General features: G+C 43.3%; 1 protein-coding gene and 1 long non-coding RNA gene across 7 annotated transcripts in view; one reads left to right on the forward strand and one right to left on the reverse strand.

Annotated features, from left to right (window-relative positions):
- baz (par-3 family cell polarity regulator) overlaps positions 1-16,026 on the reverse strand; it is a 116,254-nt gene that overhangs the window by 19,105 nt on the left and 81,123 nt on the right. Inside the window, exons 1-2 of one of the 6 annotated variants that reach the window (XM_086971557.1) lie at positions 13,045-13,647; positions 11,743-12,279 (exon numbers count right to left, since the gene is read on the reverse strand). The exons of the other annotated variants lie outside the window; for them this stretch is intronic. Coding sequence (XP_086827683.1) covers positions 11,743-11,865 — 123 coding nt within the window. The 5' untranslated portion in view covers positions 11,866-12,279; positions 13,045-13,647. Of the gene's footprint in view, positions 1-11,742; positions 12,280-13,044; positions 13,648-16,026 lie in introns of those variants that run through there. 6 annotated transcript variants of the gene reach the window in all.
- Positions 2,118-4,692, forward strand: LOC147752441 (uncharacterized). Its single transcript, XR_015314050.1, has 2 exons — positions 2,118-3,998; positions 4,228-4,692. It is a non-coding gene; the product is annotated as an uncharacterized LOC147752441 (long non-coding RNA).

Here is a 16,026-nt window from a genome sequence, read left to right on the forward strand (position 1 = left end):
GTTGAGTGTTAAGAGATTTTTTGACTGATAACGGCGTGATGGTTCGCGTATCTGCCTGCTAAACTTGAAGGACACGTGATCAGGACTCGAGTTCGAGCATAGACGCACTCTGTTTTGCTGGGAGCCAACCCACTAATCGAACTTGAAGCTTGAAAACTCGATTTATTGGTTCGGTGATCTTTTCCTTCTACATCGTCGAGATATATTAAAATGTTCTCGCGTCCACCTTAGCATACCGTTTCTGGTGGATCTTGAATTCTAAAAGATTACTTGTTCCTCAATTCTGATACTTCATTGCTTGCTGAATAATGTCTAGCCTCGCTGGCCTAATACATGGCAAGGATTGATTGCTAGGCTTTTTAAATATAATTCACTGTACTGTGGTTCGAGTAAATTCGAACTGTCGATATCTTCAGGATACCGTTGAGGCTTGGCCTTCTCGCTAACAGCTTTCAATTAACATTAAGCGGCAAAACAGGATTTTTATAAAAAAAAATCATAAGGCACCTCTAGCGGTAGTAGCTCTAGCAAGTCGCGAAGCTACTACGATTGTTGTGATCATCTGTGTTAACAGCGGTCAACAACATACGGGACATTCAATAAATCCAAAACCCGTGGATTAGTGGACTAGCAATGTCGCGATTTTACTCTCACCGTGTTTCTTTTAATGAATTGAACAAATCTTCACATAATCGGTTCGAAGATATCTGCTCTTTACTAGACCATCAGAAGCTTGACCTTTAAATTTAACGAACTAACGTAAAAGGGAGCTCCTTTTTGCTCTATAAACGACAAAAGATTCATTACATTTATTTACTGGCTTCTTGCATCAGGTTTACGTGTTACAGTTTACCTCGACGTAGACACCTACTTGGACGTGATTGCTCTTTGCACCACGCTTTAGTTCCATATATCCGTTGACTTTGTATCTTGTCGATGCATACCAAAAACTGCTGTCTCTATATATGGACTCCAATTGTCAAAGAACAGCTTATGGTCAGGAGCACAAATTTTGTGAAGAAAAGCGAGCGAATCTAGGCTTCTACGACCTCGAATTCATTAGTTCCCGTGACAACACAGTTGATAACATACTCGTTAGCTAAACATCCAGGTTTAAATACGCTTCGTTTTGAGCTGGCAGGAGTTAATCATTCGAAGTAATCCCAGGTGTCGCCGTTCTGCCAGTGGTGTCGTTGCTCAAACGGTCTCGTGTACGTAACCGTCATTTTAATTGAATAAGCAGTTTTTCTTGCCCCTTTTTTGATGATTAATATTTAAATTTCGATATAAGAACATCTGTGAGTTAGCTCATCGCGAGCTTTCGAGCGGTACTAAGATCAGGCGCCACGCATTGACTCTCGCGTGAAAAAAGGACAATTCGCAAGGATAGAGCTCGCCCAAATAACCTTCGAATTTTGTCATACATACCCCAGACTAAACAGCCCAAGAAAATGCATCCCATAGTCAAGCAGGCATCAGCAGCACTAATAATCAAACTTGGTTGATTGATAAATAGCAGATATTTAGGTAAGGCAAGCTTTATTATTTCATAAACGATAAAATATATGCGAAAGAGAGTACGCTTCTGTAAACTAGCTCGAACGATCAAAAAATCGTTTTGAGAAAAAAAATAATATACTTAGGTAAGTCCTCATGGAAATTACTTTAAAAAAATATTCCGCTTTTCCTCCAAAACCCATATTTCTAGATATATTACACACTAATAATGTTCTATGTTTATTTAAGTCAGCCGATTCATTCTTACGATGGCGGTAGTGTCACTAGTAATGCAAAAAAGTTTACTGTTGATATTCCATTCACCTAAAACTCAATAGTTCCGCATATGGTATGGGTCACAATTTCCTAGCTAAATGACTATCTCGTGCAAAAAAAAGAAACAAGTCTACATATTCTACCGCATCGTCTTGCTTGTTCCCTTCCGCCATTCAACTTCCTCCCTTCGTCCGCTTCTCTAAAAAATTCACAAGCGACGGCAGCAGCAGCAGTAACAGGCCAGCACAGTCATTGTGGCCGGCAAATGCCGCGCGTGCCTGACGTCGTCGCTGGGCAAGTCAAAACGGTTCTTACCTATGTTAAGTATGCCATCATCCATCCACATAGGGTATGCCACACAGCAAATTACATTACGTTCAGGACAAATAGAAGCGAGCTTCTTGCTCTACAGGTATGGCATACTAAGAGACGCCGAGACGCTTGGACACAGACATACGTAAACGGGGCTATTGACAGCAGCGGCCAAGCGCTAAGTATATCACATGGTGCTCGTGAGGAAACACACAGATTGTCACTCGGGGCGCTCACTCACCGCCTGTCAAAGAACAAACATGGCGGCTATACAAGAGAAAGGAACATTAAAAGCCACGGGGAAGGTAAACTAGATACCTGCTACCATTTAACTCCTCAGTCTTGACCAGTCTCTCTGCGTGCGGCTGTGCGCGTGTAGCATTAGCGTATGTCATCTTTGTGACGACGATGATGCGGCTACGGCGGTGGCTCGACAACCTTATCAAGCACACAACTCCAATTACGACTGCTTTGGCTGCCACGACCGTTTCAAAGTTTCCCCGCTACACCTGTCCGGTTGTCAACACATTTGGCAGCTGCCGGTCACTAAAGCCAGCCATTGGAACCAGTACCGTTATTGCTGCCGCCACAGTTACTACCGGCCAGCCAAGTAGTCAGCAGACTCTCTTTAGAGCCATTATCTTCTGTGCCACTTTTCTCACCTTTCAAGAAAACTTATGCCGGTGCAGCATTTTCGTGCTGGAAGAAACACTGTTTCAGCCAGTGACAGTGGCAACGACAACGTCTGGCATTTATAGCCAATGTTTCTACTATTGGAACCTTGCCTTGCCTATAAATAGCCAATTTATATATATAACTATTAGAAAAGTAGCAAACGGTTCAGTGGTGCGTGTGTGTGTGTGTGTCGAAAAATAAGTTAGAGGCAGTTAGAAGTTACAGGGTAATAATATTCTTCGTCTGTTTAGTACGATAAATAGCGAAACTATTTTTGTATATGAATCGTAGTTGACAACATCGTATATTCGAGCGCGGTTGAAGGTAGATTAGTAGAAAATCGGGTAGCACATTACCCAAATGCAAACCTATCCGTCTGCCCACTGCGGGAAACATCTTTGATGCACTTCATATCGGAAGAACCAACCCAAATAGTAACGTTGTGACGCCAATAAACTAGATCTATAAAAATAGAATAAATCTATAAATATAAGATAACGGCGAAAAGCTCAAGTGGCGCCATCACAAAAGCCATTCGCTTCTTCCATGCCACCTTTTAATACACAGTGGCACAAACTGGAATCAAAACCTCTTTAGGTTAGAGATTTTCCTTAAACTAGTCATCAAAAATAGCTCTTTCAACCCGACCGAAACTATGATCAGCTGCTATTGCTGTACAATACTACAACAGTGTTCACTTTTCACGCCGCTGGAATCGTTACCGTTCCTAAGGTCCTAACGGTTCGATACGTGCGCGTCTTTTGCCTACACCTTTACCAAGAATTGATTCTTGGTAGACCGGTGCCGGATAGAGCGGGATTTTTCTCACCGATAGACAGTAAATGACATCAGCGACGTTGAGACTCAAACAAGGATTATCTGACATACAGACAGATCGCCGCCTACGAAAGACTAGAATAGACCGCTCTAATAAAAATACGTCAACAGCTTCAAAGTGCCCGAGAGGGAAGACGCACAGTAGGAGTACACGATGCCTCATCGTCACCCGCACGTGCGGCTGGAGCAATCCCCAATGACGACTCTCAACGGAAAACAGGACTTTTCCGTCGACGAATAACGATTACAGCAATTGCGCTACTGAAAAGGCAACAACTGACACTGCCTTTTGATCAACAGAGATCGCCGTCGGCCTGTGACAGCAGCGTCCATTACGTCTGCTGCCTTCAATAAAATCAAGCTTCTGAGCTCGGACTCTTCACTATTTTCACCTTAGCTTGGTAATTATGACGATAAGAAAGAGTAAGAAGGAACAAAGAAACAGTAGTGCGCAGAGTAATCAAAAAGGTATAACGTATGCATATAACTTACATCTGTAAAATGCTAGGGTGCAACAAGGTACTCGAAGTTTGCTTTGAATAAAATCTCGAATAACGAAGAGGCAATTTTATTTATAATTTAGCTTCGATACTGCGATTTATTAATTAACGGGTTTACTCCTTTTTCAAGGCAAGCTTGAGTAGCCGGCTGCTACGACCAGGTTCGCGCGTACCCAAGTCACGGTATGTTGTTTCCTGCGCATAGGAGGCGTGGTGCAAGCGGCAATGCTAAAGAAATCATTTCCGTTGTCAAGACGCAGGTATACGCATTATGTTGAACATGCCCTTGTGCCTATCGCTCGTTGGATGATCATCAGTCGAGCTACACGGCCCTTCACGACTAATTCGCTCTGATTGACGTTTGGCTTTCCGGGCACGTAAAGTGGACAGCACGCCAGTTACGTCCCTACCTGCCCGCCCCTGACTATCTATATAAGATAAAATCGACCTCAGTGCTAGAGGGCACAAAGTAGAACGGACACATATCATCTGGATCCACGCCGCATGCTAGTGATAATAATAGAGTTAGTGTAACTTCTTGTTCAGCTCAGTATGGCCTGGAACTTAAGTTGAATAAACACTTCAGTCACGTTAATGTCTTGTTTAGTTAGTATCGCAATTGTGTAAAGTGTACAGATCGATGACAGTCACGCTACTAATGGTAATAGTGTTACCTTTTAGATTTTTCTAAAAAAGGTTGACTCATTGTGCTGCAATATCGGGAACGAAGTTATAAGCAAAAGGATATGGATTTTAGGAATTACTTGAAAAAAAAGTAGCAAGACAAACATGATAACAAATCACTCTTGTTTCCTTCCGCGATTCCTGTATATATAATCTGTTTCTGATACCACAATAATAATATATATAGGGGTGTTCGTGCGAAACCTACGAAAGTCTTCGATTCGCGCCAACGCTAATGTCGATAGCTCACAAGGCACTTAGTTTTATTTGGCATATCAATCGATACCATCTAATACGCCATTAATTTTATGGACTATTTGCGTTTTGGCTAAAACGGCACTTTCTTCACCCCTAATCAGCTGTTGAAACACGCTTCGTTTCACTAAGATGACCGTTCTACAAGCTCCATTTCTGGTCGCCTCCTAGTTCTCGTTGTCCCTATTCTGGGCGCATCGCAGGCCAAATGACAGCCATTGGGGCGTGCAGTCTTTTGCTTTTCCATCCGAATATAGAGATGCAGATGGTGCTAACGCATCGCAGGAAGACCTAGTGCCGGTTTGTGGCTAGAACAGAATGACACCAGGTCAACAAAGTAAATTTCTCCGCCTGATTCACCGTCTTCACGGCCGCCACATGCACCACTCTCATCATACATAGCGCTACTATCGAATAACGATGATGGTAACGCAATGGCTTTGACCCTTCAACGAGTTTGCCTTAGCGTAGCTGTTGTTAAAGCCGATGCTTCAGTCGCTGCCGTGGTTTGCTTCTGCCTGTGACTCACTTCGGACAAGAAGCTCTTTTCGTAACCCTTATATTCAACTATGGTAAACACATCTAGATAGGATCAGAAAATCAAGTGGATAAAAAGACACTTTCGTCAGTAGCGAATAGCGCTGGCATAGACAGACATTGACGGAGATACACAGCTTCGTTTCATCAGGCAGCAGGGGGGGGGAGATTTTAGGTCAAACAATTAGGACACTTGATTACACGATATTGAATGGAGGTAACCGTTAACATATGAAGTAGTGTTGAAGGTACTATAAATAGTTATAAAATAATCCTAAATAAAGTATACAAACCTAAGAATTCTACAATCACGTATCTTTTTTCTGTTATAGCATAGAAGTAAATTTAAGTAGTACCAAATTTATCAAAGGCGTAACAATGCCAAGTTCAATCCTGGCAAGTTTAATCGCTCCTTATTAATTTGTTTAAGTTTGTTATTTTTTGTTCTCTCTTGTCTACCTAATCGTTTGATTCAATTTTTTGACACATTTACGTGACTTGACTTCAGAAATTTCGTACTAAATAATACATTAACTAATGTCTCTGTTTGGAAAATAATAAATCAGACGGGTTGTAGTGAACTCACAGAGACGATAATTAAGAGTATCCATTACCAGTGGTAAACGGTGTAGGCAGCTGTACCCACAATATATTATTTCTGTGATTGTTTGATTTTATACGAGGAAAAAGTCCAAAAATAGCTATAGAGGAACACGATCTATTTCGGTGGGCAGTACGAATTGGCCCGCAATTCTAATTCCAACCATCGTTAAACGAGCCGTCAAACATTATTCGCTCAAATATCCCGTATAGACAGCTTTCGATTGCGGCTCAACATCCCAACTTAAGATTTCGGTAATCTCGACTTGCTCGAGATAAGAAGATCACAGTATCATTCACTTGTTAAGCGACACACGACCATAAGCATCATCAGAGGGGCAAAGCGGAGGAGGAAGTACAATGCACAATGTTACCGCCTCCGACGACGCCCACCAACAACGGACGAAGGTAAAATTTACATCTACGTAGACTCCGCTTGTAGACAATTTTGCTAACGTACATCCATCGTCAGGTAAACAGAGGGCAAACGGCCCTGGCAAAAGTAGTCACCTAGTGGAGCCGGCTGACACTAATGTCTAATGTAAAAATTGCAATCGGCTATAGGGGCTTCAAAAGCTGGGCAAAGATCGGTCACTCCAACCCTGACGCGGACCTACAAGATTGTTTGGTACACATTTAGTTAAAAATAGTTGGCCGTTCTAGAAATATACATTGTTCTATGTGGTTATTGTCCTTAGTGAATTTCAAAATAGAAGCCTAGCGTTCCATAATAAGGGGAATTATGCGTCTAAAATAAACATTCACTCCTATCGCCGCGTGTTAGATATTCATAATGACGGCGGATTTTACGTGCATGGCATCGCCAATGCTAAGCTGTGTCCCATTTTTACACTGCTCTAATTTAGCTTTATTACGGTGTGCAAACTTTCGGCAGTTTCGATTACGTCTACTTACGATCCTTGTGGCTTGTAATATTTCTTCCGACGCAGGGTACCTAGACCTTAAAAACGGCTCTGATATGTTAGAGCGTCAGCCTGACTATCAATAACTGTTCTTTCTAAAAAAAAAAAAACTAACTTGATCGATATATCAGTTATTCGGTCAATCACAATGTCTATTCAATTCAATTGGTTTACTAATTGGCTTTTGTTTTTCACTGCCTAGCATCGACAGTCGCTGTTTTATCTTTTCTGATTATTGGCTTGCTGATCGATCTCTGCCCGCATTCACGCCTCATGCTGCGCGCGAACGCAATTTGATAGTAGCCCAGTGGCGACTTCTGGTGCCTGAGTAGGACGACAGCAGAAAGGAAGAAAACATCAAAGTCCTACCGTTCTGCCTATAACAAGTGTTCACGCATCTCCAACCACCATTCAGCCAACCAGTTGGTCTAGACTGGTGTCCACACGACTAATACGTGACCCGACGTGAATGCACGCATCTATAATCGTCAAGCCTCATTCCGCGATCTGCAGACTGCGCCTATCCGTCACTAGACACTGCTGGCAAGCCGCCATCCGATACAACAGTATGAGTCAAGCATTTCTGCTAGCGATGAACGTTTGCTTAGTTGCCGGGCTGGTTGCGCACTTTCATAACGCAAAGCCTACTACCATTAAGACGGCTATCAGCGTCGCTCGGCTAGACGCGCGCGCGGGCTAGCGCGACGCCCTCTGCTCCATTCTAATCCAGTCCAGTCGAGCCTACTCTAAAACCGCCGACAGCCGGAGCGCCAGCCATTAGCAAAATCCAGATCTCCAAGGGCGTAGAACGGGGAACGCCGGCGTTTACACGAGCGCCAACGAAGCCGCCGCGGTCATCGCACCAATAGCGATTACCCTAGCCGCTAATAATAGTGCAATAGCCAAAACGGCCATTCTACCTGTCCTAGACTCTTAACGCTGCTGATACGCCTATTGGATAGTAACTACTGCGACCAAGATTTAGCTAGAATCTCACTCTCGCCTTCTCTTCCTTTGTTTCACTCTGAATTAGAGCGGTTGGTCGTAAGGTGACCCGATTACTCTACTTGAAGGAACCACTACACCTATGGATATGGCGCACGTAAAGCGCACCATATGCTGCAGATTTGCAAAAAAAATCCTTCTTCGTCAAACGAGGCCCTGCCGCCTGACAGGGAAACTTAGAAACGAAAATTATGCGCTTAGCGAATTGTTAGGCCATAGCTCATTAAGAACGTATATTGCGTCGTCCAGTTTAGGCGTACCATTGTTACTATGTTTTTTTTTTCAGATCAAAAACGGCCTTCAAATAAAGTTTGGGTGGAAGCAAAAGTATAACGCGAGTTGAGCTTGTGCCTTGAATAGTGATACGTTGTATGGTCTTTGTTCGGTTCTCGGTCGCCGTCTAAATGGCTCCATATGAAACAAGTGGACGAATGCCGCCAGAGCGTTGTTATCCTGCTGAAATGAAAATTGCTGGAGGGTGTTAAGAAGGAACGTCTGAAGAACTCACTGGTCGGTTCATTGCTTCGTTAGCAAGTGTTATTAATTCTTTCTCAAAGCGAACCGGATAAGGTCCGCTTTGAGAAAGCAGGGGCAGAAGTGGCGGCGGCAGCAGCAGCTGACGAGTCACTATAATCGGTGTAGTGGTGTTGTTAGCGGTTGTTTTTCTCGTCATCGTCATCAAAACAGCAGAATTAGTGATTATCTAGTGGTGCGAGTTGCAGCGTCGACAGATGCAGTTGTGTTCCACAAATTAGACGACGCGACGCGCCAGCCGGCTTCGTGCTCAGAGCTCTGTTTCGCATCGCGACGACTGCAGCGGTCGCGTACGAGCACGTACATACGCACACATGCGCAGCTACACAAAATGCATACATCAATATCAGAAGTAGTTACCCGCCGCTGCACGACGGTAGCGACCGCTGCCTGTGCTTCGTCGTAACCGCACACTAGCCAGTTTCACACGCCAGCTGCAATATACCCACATTGCTGTCGACATTACTTGTATTCATATGTTTTCGATTTCAATGGCGCTGCCGCCATTGCCATTTACTTTCAGCGCCCTCATACGGCTGCTTCTTGTCTGGCTCGCGCAGCAATACCGCTATCCAGCATCAATCAATCATTTGGGCTATAAGGCAGTACTGAATCCGTTGCAGAACCATGAGCGGCACCTTCAGCAGCCCCAGCAGGGGGCTCGAGCAGCTACCCCGCTGTCACTCACAGCTTGCAGTAGAACATCAGTCAACTGACGATCCCCAAGGCAGACGGCATGGTATGTCCGTGCGCGTCTTGCAACAGCTACGAGCCGCTAAGGCACCAGCAGCATTGACAGTATATCTGTTGAAGATCTTCTTTATTGTTTTTTCTTGTCACTACGAATAGTTAGCTTATCGATATAGTTCGGATAGCGGCTGCTACTGCTGCCGAAACGGCTACCAATAAGCGACAAATGATAAGTAAACGGCTAATTTGTTTTGCTGTTCATCCACTTTACTGCCTTCTCTCTCTGTCACATGTTACGTCTCGCTGTTGTTGATACTTAGCGGGACAAGTGGGGTGCGGATTAGCCTGTGACGACGGTTCGGTTCTGATCGTATATACCCCGGCGGAGCGAGGGAAGGGAAGGGAACGATCGGCGGATTAATGGCGAACTGTCGATAAAGCGCCTAGATTCCTTTCAGCGACAAATTGACCAGTCGCCTAGTTGAAAATGATTCGTTTGGCCAGCGGCGACTAAAGAAAAACACAATTACGAAGATGGTGAACTGTTTTTTTTTTTTTTTTTTTTTATTGTTATTGTAGTACCGATTGAGTAGCAAGATCGGCGACATTCGTTTGACATATATGACAAATAGTCAGCGTCAACTGAACAAGCGGCGAACAAAAATTTAACCGTACTAATAATAATGGTAACAGTAATTAAGCGAAAATTATGATGACTGTAATAAGAACCGCCACATACGTTATCGGTTATTTACGTAGCTTGCTGCGTCTAATCAATATAGAGCGTATTATGTAAGGAGAACGATTATAGATTGGACTTTCAAATTCAATTAGACCACTGTGAAATACTCGGCGAATGAATTGATCAGGTTTTCTGGACTCGGAAGTCAGTTGAATCGGTATCATACGAAAACGCTATGACATCGTTTCTCGTTTTCTCGACAACAGTTTACTACTGCAGATTGGATGATGTTCAACGAACGTTGAAATGAATTAATAACACTCCCTCCCTAAAGATTCGTTGGGCGCTTTTTTAAACGATCGAATATAAATTAGCCTCGTTCCCATTCAAATAAGAAAAAAACCGGATAGGACTAAATTACACAATGGCGCTTTCCCGAAATAAAGACAAAGGTAGACGGCGGCTGGCCATGCGCATTTGATCACCCTACCGTAAACCATACGACTGCCACTGATAGCTAGACGACGCCAGTATGAAATTGGCTCAACCAACGAGCACCTCCCAACGAAAAAATCTATTTCTCGTTGTTGTTTCTCCGAACTTTTTACTCGTTCTAAAGTATAGGAGTTAAAAAAAATTGCCAGCTAAACAAGTTGCATCCGATGAGTTGAACTGTAACTTAAGCCGGGTATAAGATCACGGTCATCATATTGCTTCCTAACTCTCCAATAGATAATTTACCAGTAGTGTTCTTAAGCTACGATTAGAATGGGCCTGCGTCCTGTAATGACTTTTACATGTTTGCTTATCCGATTTGTGGCGTATCGCATGTCATTATAGATAGTTCTAGTCTAAATGCATTATAAATAAGAAAACCGGGCAATGTAACGCCATTTCCAACTTTATAGCAGGGTAATATAAATAAGACGATGATTCTTGAACTGCTACGCTCTACTGAAGTAAGTGTCGTAAATATTTCGCATGTTAATGTGGCCTAGAGTTCAGCGGGTTATCTCGCCCGCGAATCCTAGTGACGATGCTTCCAGCCGTCAACAATTCTGAACAATTCGAAGACACGGATGCCGTGTTACAAGAATATGGCTGGTATATTGAGTGTTTTTGTCAATTGAATCGAGTACTGAAGCCATCGCCAACGTAAATCATTCCAACTGCGTACGCTGCTTAGATACCTCTGCCTGTTTTAACGTTACTGAAGTTGTTACAAGGTTGAGTATACTAACGATCTATTCATTTTAAATATTGTAATTTCTTCCTCACGTTCTTCTTCTCCTCCAACGAATACGTCTACTTCTCGTTCACCATGTTTTCAAAAACATCTCGTTACATTCTGTCACCAGGCATTTCCCTAGATGGCTAGCCTTCAGCAAAAAACAAAAATGTGTGTACACTTAGATTCGAACCTACGCCACCGCGCGTCCTCAAATTTAATAGGCAAATACTCTACCAAGTACGCTGGCTTCCACCTTCTAAACATGTAACACCTCTTCTACAGTACGCAATATGTTTCTAGCTCGTTTTTTTATCACGAGGTCGATTCAGGCAACATTCTTCTACCTCTTCTTCCATAAATAAGTCATCATAAAATTTCGTCTATTCCGAGCTATACGCTGGTAGAAAACGCACATCTTTCTGTATCACTATTGCGTTTTCACTTTTTTCTCGTTGTTATTTACTACTCTAATTTATCTGCAGCTTGTTTCTGAATACTACTCACGGTGGACGAAGTGGCGAGCGTTGGTGTGTCGTACTGCCGCTGCAGACTCCTAATGGTGTTACGGGCGACATTGTATTTGCGGTGTCGGCCAAGCAAGATAGACTTAACGTTTGACGTCATCATCGCATTTCTGCCTAACGCGACGATATTTGGTCGCCGCAGTTACCGCGAACTGCCACCACCGCGAAACGCCGCCTGACAGACAACTGGCAATGATAAACACCGGCGACAGCGAATTCAGCCAGAAGACCTAGATGCGTCTGCGATAACCTGCTCCTGAGAACCTGCCCACGGGCAGAACAAGTTGGTATGATTGTTCTCCTGTATCCTGTGCGTGGAGTCAATTGGCTAAGGGGTTTTCTCTGCGACTGCCACCACGAAGTGCTCGGTACGGTACAGTTCTATCCAATTCAATTGCGAGAAAAAACTGATGACGTCGAGCCAATCCAAGGACATCAATCACATCCAATTTTCTGTCCTTTCTTTCTCACTCAGCTTCTTCTAGTACTCCTTGCCCAGCCGGCTCTTGGTGTTTCTCTGTAATGTCACGCGCGCTTTGTAACCCATAACTATTTATGGCCACGATCATATTCTCAACACTATAACTGCAACTATTTTTGCGTGTGTGTAAGCGACGTAACGCTTTTACGCACATAGAAAACACATACGCACAATGCGCACACACATGAGGGTTTGAACGGATACGACTGCGGCCCACACACTTCTACCTACATATATATCTATGCGTCTAATGTTGACGCGCTGATTTCACATAATTGTAGCTAAAAGGAAGCAGTTCACATGACGGCTTTAATCATTCAAACACTATGGCCGCCGGCGCTGAGATTATTCAGAAACACCCACATCACAGACACACACACAGTGCTACATATAGTAGACAACTTATGCCGCCATATAAGTTGCCTACTGAAGGCGGATCGTCCCCGCGTGAAGCACGATGCCACATACACGCTGGAATCTATCAAGAGGATACGGGTACGTGTAGAGTGTAGTGATTCGTGAACGTTGGTGAGGCTGTAGGTGAGTGTTGGCGCTTCCGGTTTCGTGCTGATGCGTAGGGCATGTGAATGTAGCGTTTAGACGCGTACCGTAAGACTTTTGTCACAACAACATGTCAAGTGCGTAAAATCGACGTAGAATGACAAGATTTCTCATAAGTTCTATTTGTTTTGATAGATATTCTAGCCAAAAAGTACACCTCTGCATCCGTGTTATGCTAAGGACATTACAATCTCAGACGCAAGATTCACAGTGACGCATAGGAGCTGTAAATGCACTTACTTCTCAGATGTCTAGCGGGAAGCCTTCTCTCACATTCGGCTTGTACAGAATCAATGATAGCCATTATGAAATGAATATATTCCATCGATTGACACATTACGATCGATCGTTTCATACAAAACAATGACCATTGGTGAGAAAGTCAACACAAACATTTTACATAATCTAAATGCTCGATCAATTTCATAGTTATTTTTGTCACTAGCAGACGTATTTTTTCTTATCCCGTCAAGCCCAGCCATCTAAATGAAAGAGGCTGGCTAAGGTAGGCATCTACGACTTGCACTTGTTAGCGGTGTAGCAGCATTATCCAATGTTAGCGTCCTGACCGTAAAAACGATGCTCAAATTGAATGATTGTATCGGTCGTCAAAAATAGCGACTTGTTTTCAATATAATAAAACAGCCCCAGTCGTTCGTTCCCTACTACAAAACACAATACCCTCAATTTCACCTATTCACTCTCCTGGCTATTTTCACTGTCGGCTGTCACGGGAAAATCATTTGGTGCCACGTAATCAACATAAGAATATCAGCCCGGTGTCGATATTCTCGTGAACGATAACAATGTCAGGGTGCAAAAAATTACCCACTTTGCAATGTTTTATACTAATACTGTGTTAGGTTTTATACGAGCAACGATTTGATGAAGACTTTTCTCAGAGGCAAGCGAATATGTGTACATTAGAGACAATATCCATGTTTCAAAATAACAATTCAAGGTCCGTGAATCACTGTGATAGATTTTCATTGTTGACCTGTGAACAAAGCGGCTCACAATAGGACAGATGCGCCGGGTAGATTAGGTACGACGGCGCACGTTCGACCCTATTCGATCGCCACTACAATTAACACCAAGGACCTGTGTGGTATACATAGTTTCCGGAAAACCAGTTCGTCGCCTGCTGGATCGTCCCAATTTACTCTACCAAACAAAAAGTAACGAATCACTTCCCGCTAAAGCTGATTGACTATGTTAATACCTGTCACCTGAGTACCCTTCGCCCTTGCTCGTAATCGTAGCGTTTTCTTTCTTTATGTTTGTCGATAGATGAATATGTTAAGGAAGGGCCAGAAGCACTTGATCAAAGTTACGACCCTGACCAATTGCGACGCCACGGCACCACCATTCAGTGATTTTCACAGATGATGAACAGCTGACAACAAACGAAGTGCTTGGTGGAAACTTTGATGATTTTCAACAATGGACCGAGACATTCTGATGGCCTATTATGTAGCAGGCTATCACATATACAATATCGGATTGGAGGGGGACGAAAGGGGGGTATTCAAGAACTAAGACATTTCGTCTATTTTTCGCAGCGTAGAGTCGCCTCATATTTAACAACTGATTAGCTCTTAAGATCCTGTCGACGGCAGCAGCGGATGTAACTGTCGCCGTTAGATATCTAGCGACTATAAGTGCTAGAACGCGAAATAGCAACTTAGAAGAAAAACGCTCAACGGAACGTGAACTAATAGATAAAACAAAATACCGGGTAAAATTGTTTGAGAAAAGGTAACACTAAAGATCTAAATACAGCTGTGCCGAAGGTCGTAGCTGCCTTTCAAAGGCTGAGTCTCGGAGCACAAAATCCTTCCTTAATATGTTACTAAAACGGCAACAATAGGCTAAATGGAATTACGCTAAATAAGCCTGTCAGTTGTTTGCCTCCCGCAGACGTTTAACACGGAAAAGGTAATTTAGCGTAGTTAACTGTGAAAACATCGTTGATTTTGGTTATCTGCTTTTTCGCCTGTGAAAACCGGACGCAACCCTGGCCGTTCGGGATCAGGATTTTTACTATTTCTATAGGGGACGTGATTGTTGTTGCTGTCGGTGCTAATATTGCTACGATTGCAGTCGTTGAACAATGCGCCCCAATGACACCTATGCTTATGTAGTGTGGGGTGACGAGAACCCCATGGTCCGTTCTTTCATCATTGTAGGTGACACCGATTCTGACATCAACACAGCTGTAGGAGTAAGTTCGATCGTTGTGAGAGCTGTTGAGTAAGCACCTGTAAAACAACTGTTCAAGATAAACTCGGGATCAGAACACAAGGATAAAAAGGGCAAAGTAGATGTGGGCGAATGGCAAGCAAGCTATTGTCAATGCAAAAAGTACGACATCATGAAGTTAGTAATAATGGACACCATATTGTCGCTCGCAACAACAAACTGAAACGCGTTGTTCCATCTACTACAATACTAACTGTCGCCCATTTATATCTAAAGACTGTCGTTTTCATTGATGTAAATGCAGAGGAAAGATACGCCTGTTGTGTTATTTAGAAGATAATGAGTTGAAAAATACGTCAGGCGTTCTATACACGTTAAACGAAATCGGCATTTTCGTACATTGAAGGCGAAGATTTTATCGTCCTAGTGCAAGCGGAGTAATATCCGTAGCCATTACGACCGAATGCGCGTCTCGGGCTCAGTCAATCGCAAGTTCACTGCATAATGTAGCTATATTTTTAAAAAACTTTTTGGTTTACATATATAGATTACGTTAATAGGTGTTATGCGCGTAAGTTGAGGATTTCTTCATGACTCGAGAGCTGTATGTGAACATAGTCACTATCTAACTTTTACTCTACATGAAACCATAATAACTAAGCCAATCACCTGCTATTAATGAGGCAGACAAGAGGAAAGAATAAAGAACGCTTGGTAACTTACGGAGTGACAAAAATCGTGACTACTATGGCCAGCGACGGAAGCAACAACACAGTTACGCTTAGAGCCGGAATCACAGCAGCAACGACGTCGATGATCCGAGTGGTTGGTTTGTTAAAAGATCAGGTCAGCGACGAAAAAAAAAACGCACGGGCCAGAATGCGCAGTGAGCTAAGCTGTACAAGAGGTTCCGCTGCCGACTGCAGAACGAGCAGCACTATCATCTCTGCTAAGACCCTGCTGACTCTGCAGATGCCTGTACGGTCGGCTTTGTTAACGAACGGTCAAATCATAGGTATT

The sequence above is a fragment of the Varroa jacobsoni genome, unplaced genomic scaffold (assembly GCF_002532875.2).
Source record: "Varroa jacobsoni isolate VJ856 unplaced genomic scaffold, vjacob_1.0 scaffold_1254, whole genome shotgun sequence".
NCBI classification, from domain to species: Eukaryota; Metazoa; Arthropoda; class Arachnida; order Mesostigmata; family Varroidae; genus Varroa; species Varroa jacobsoni.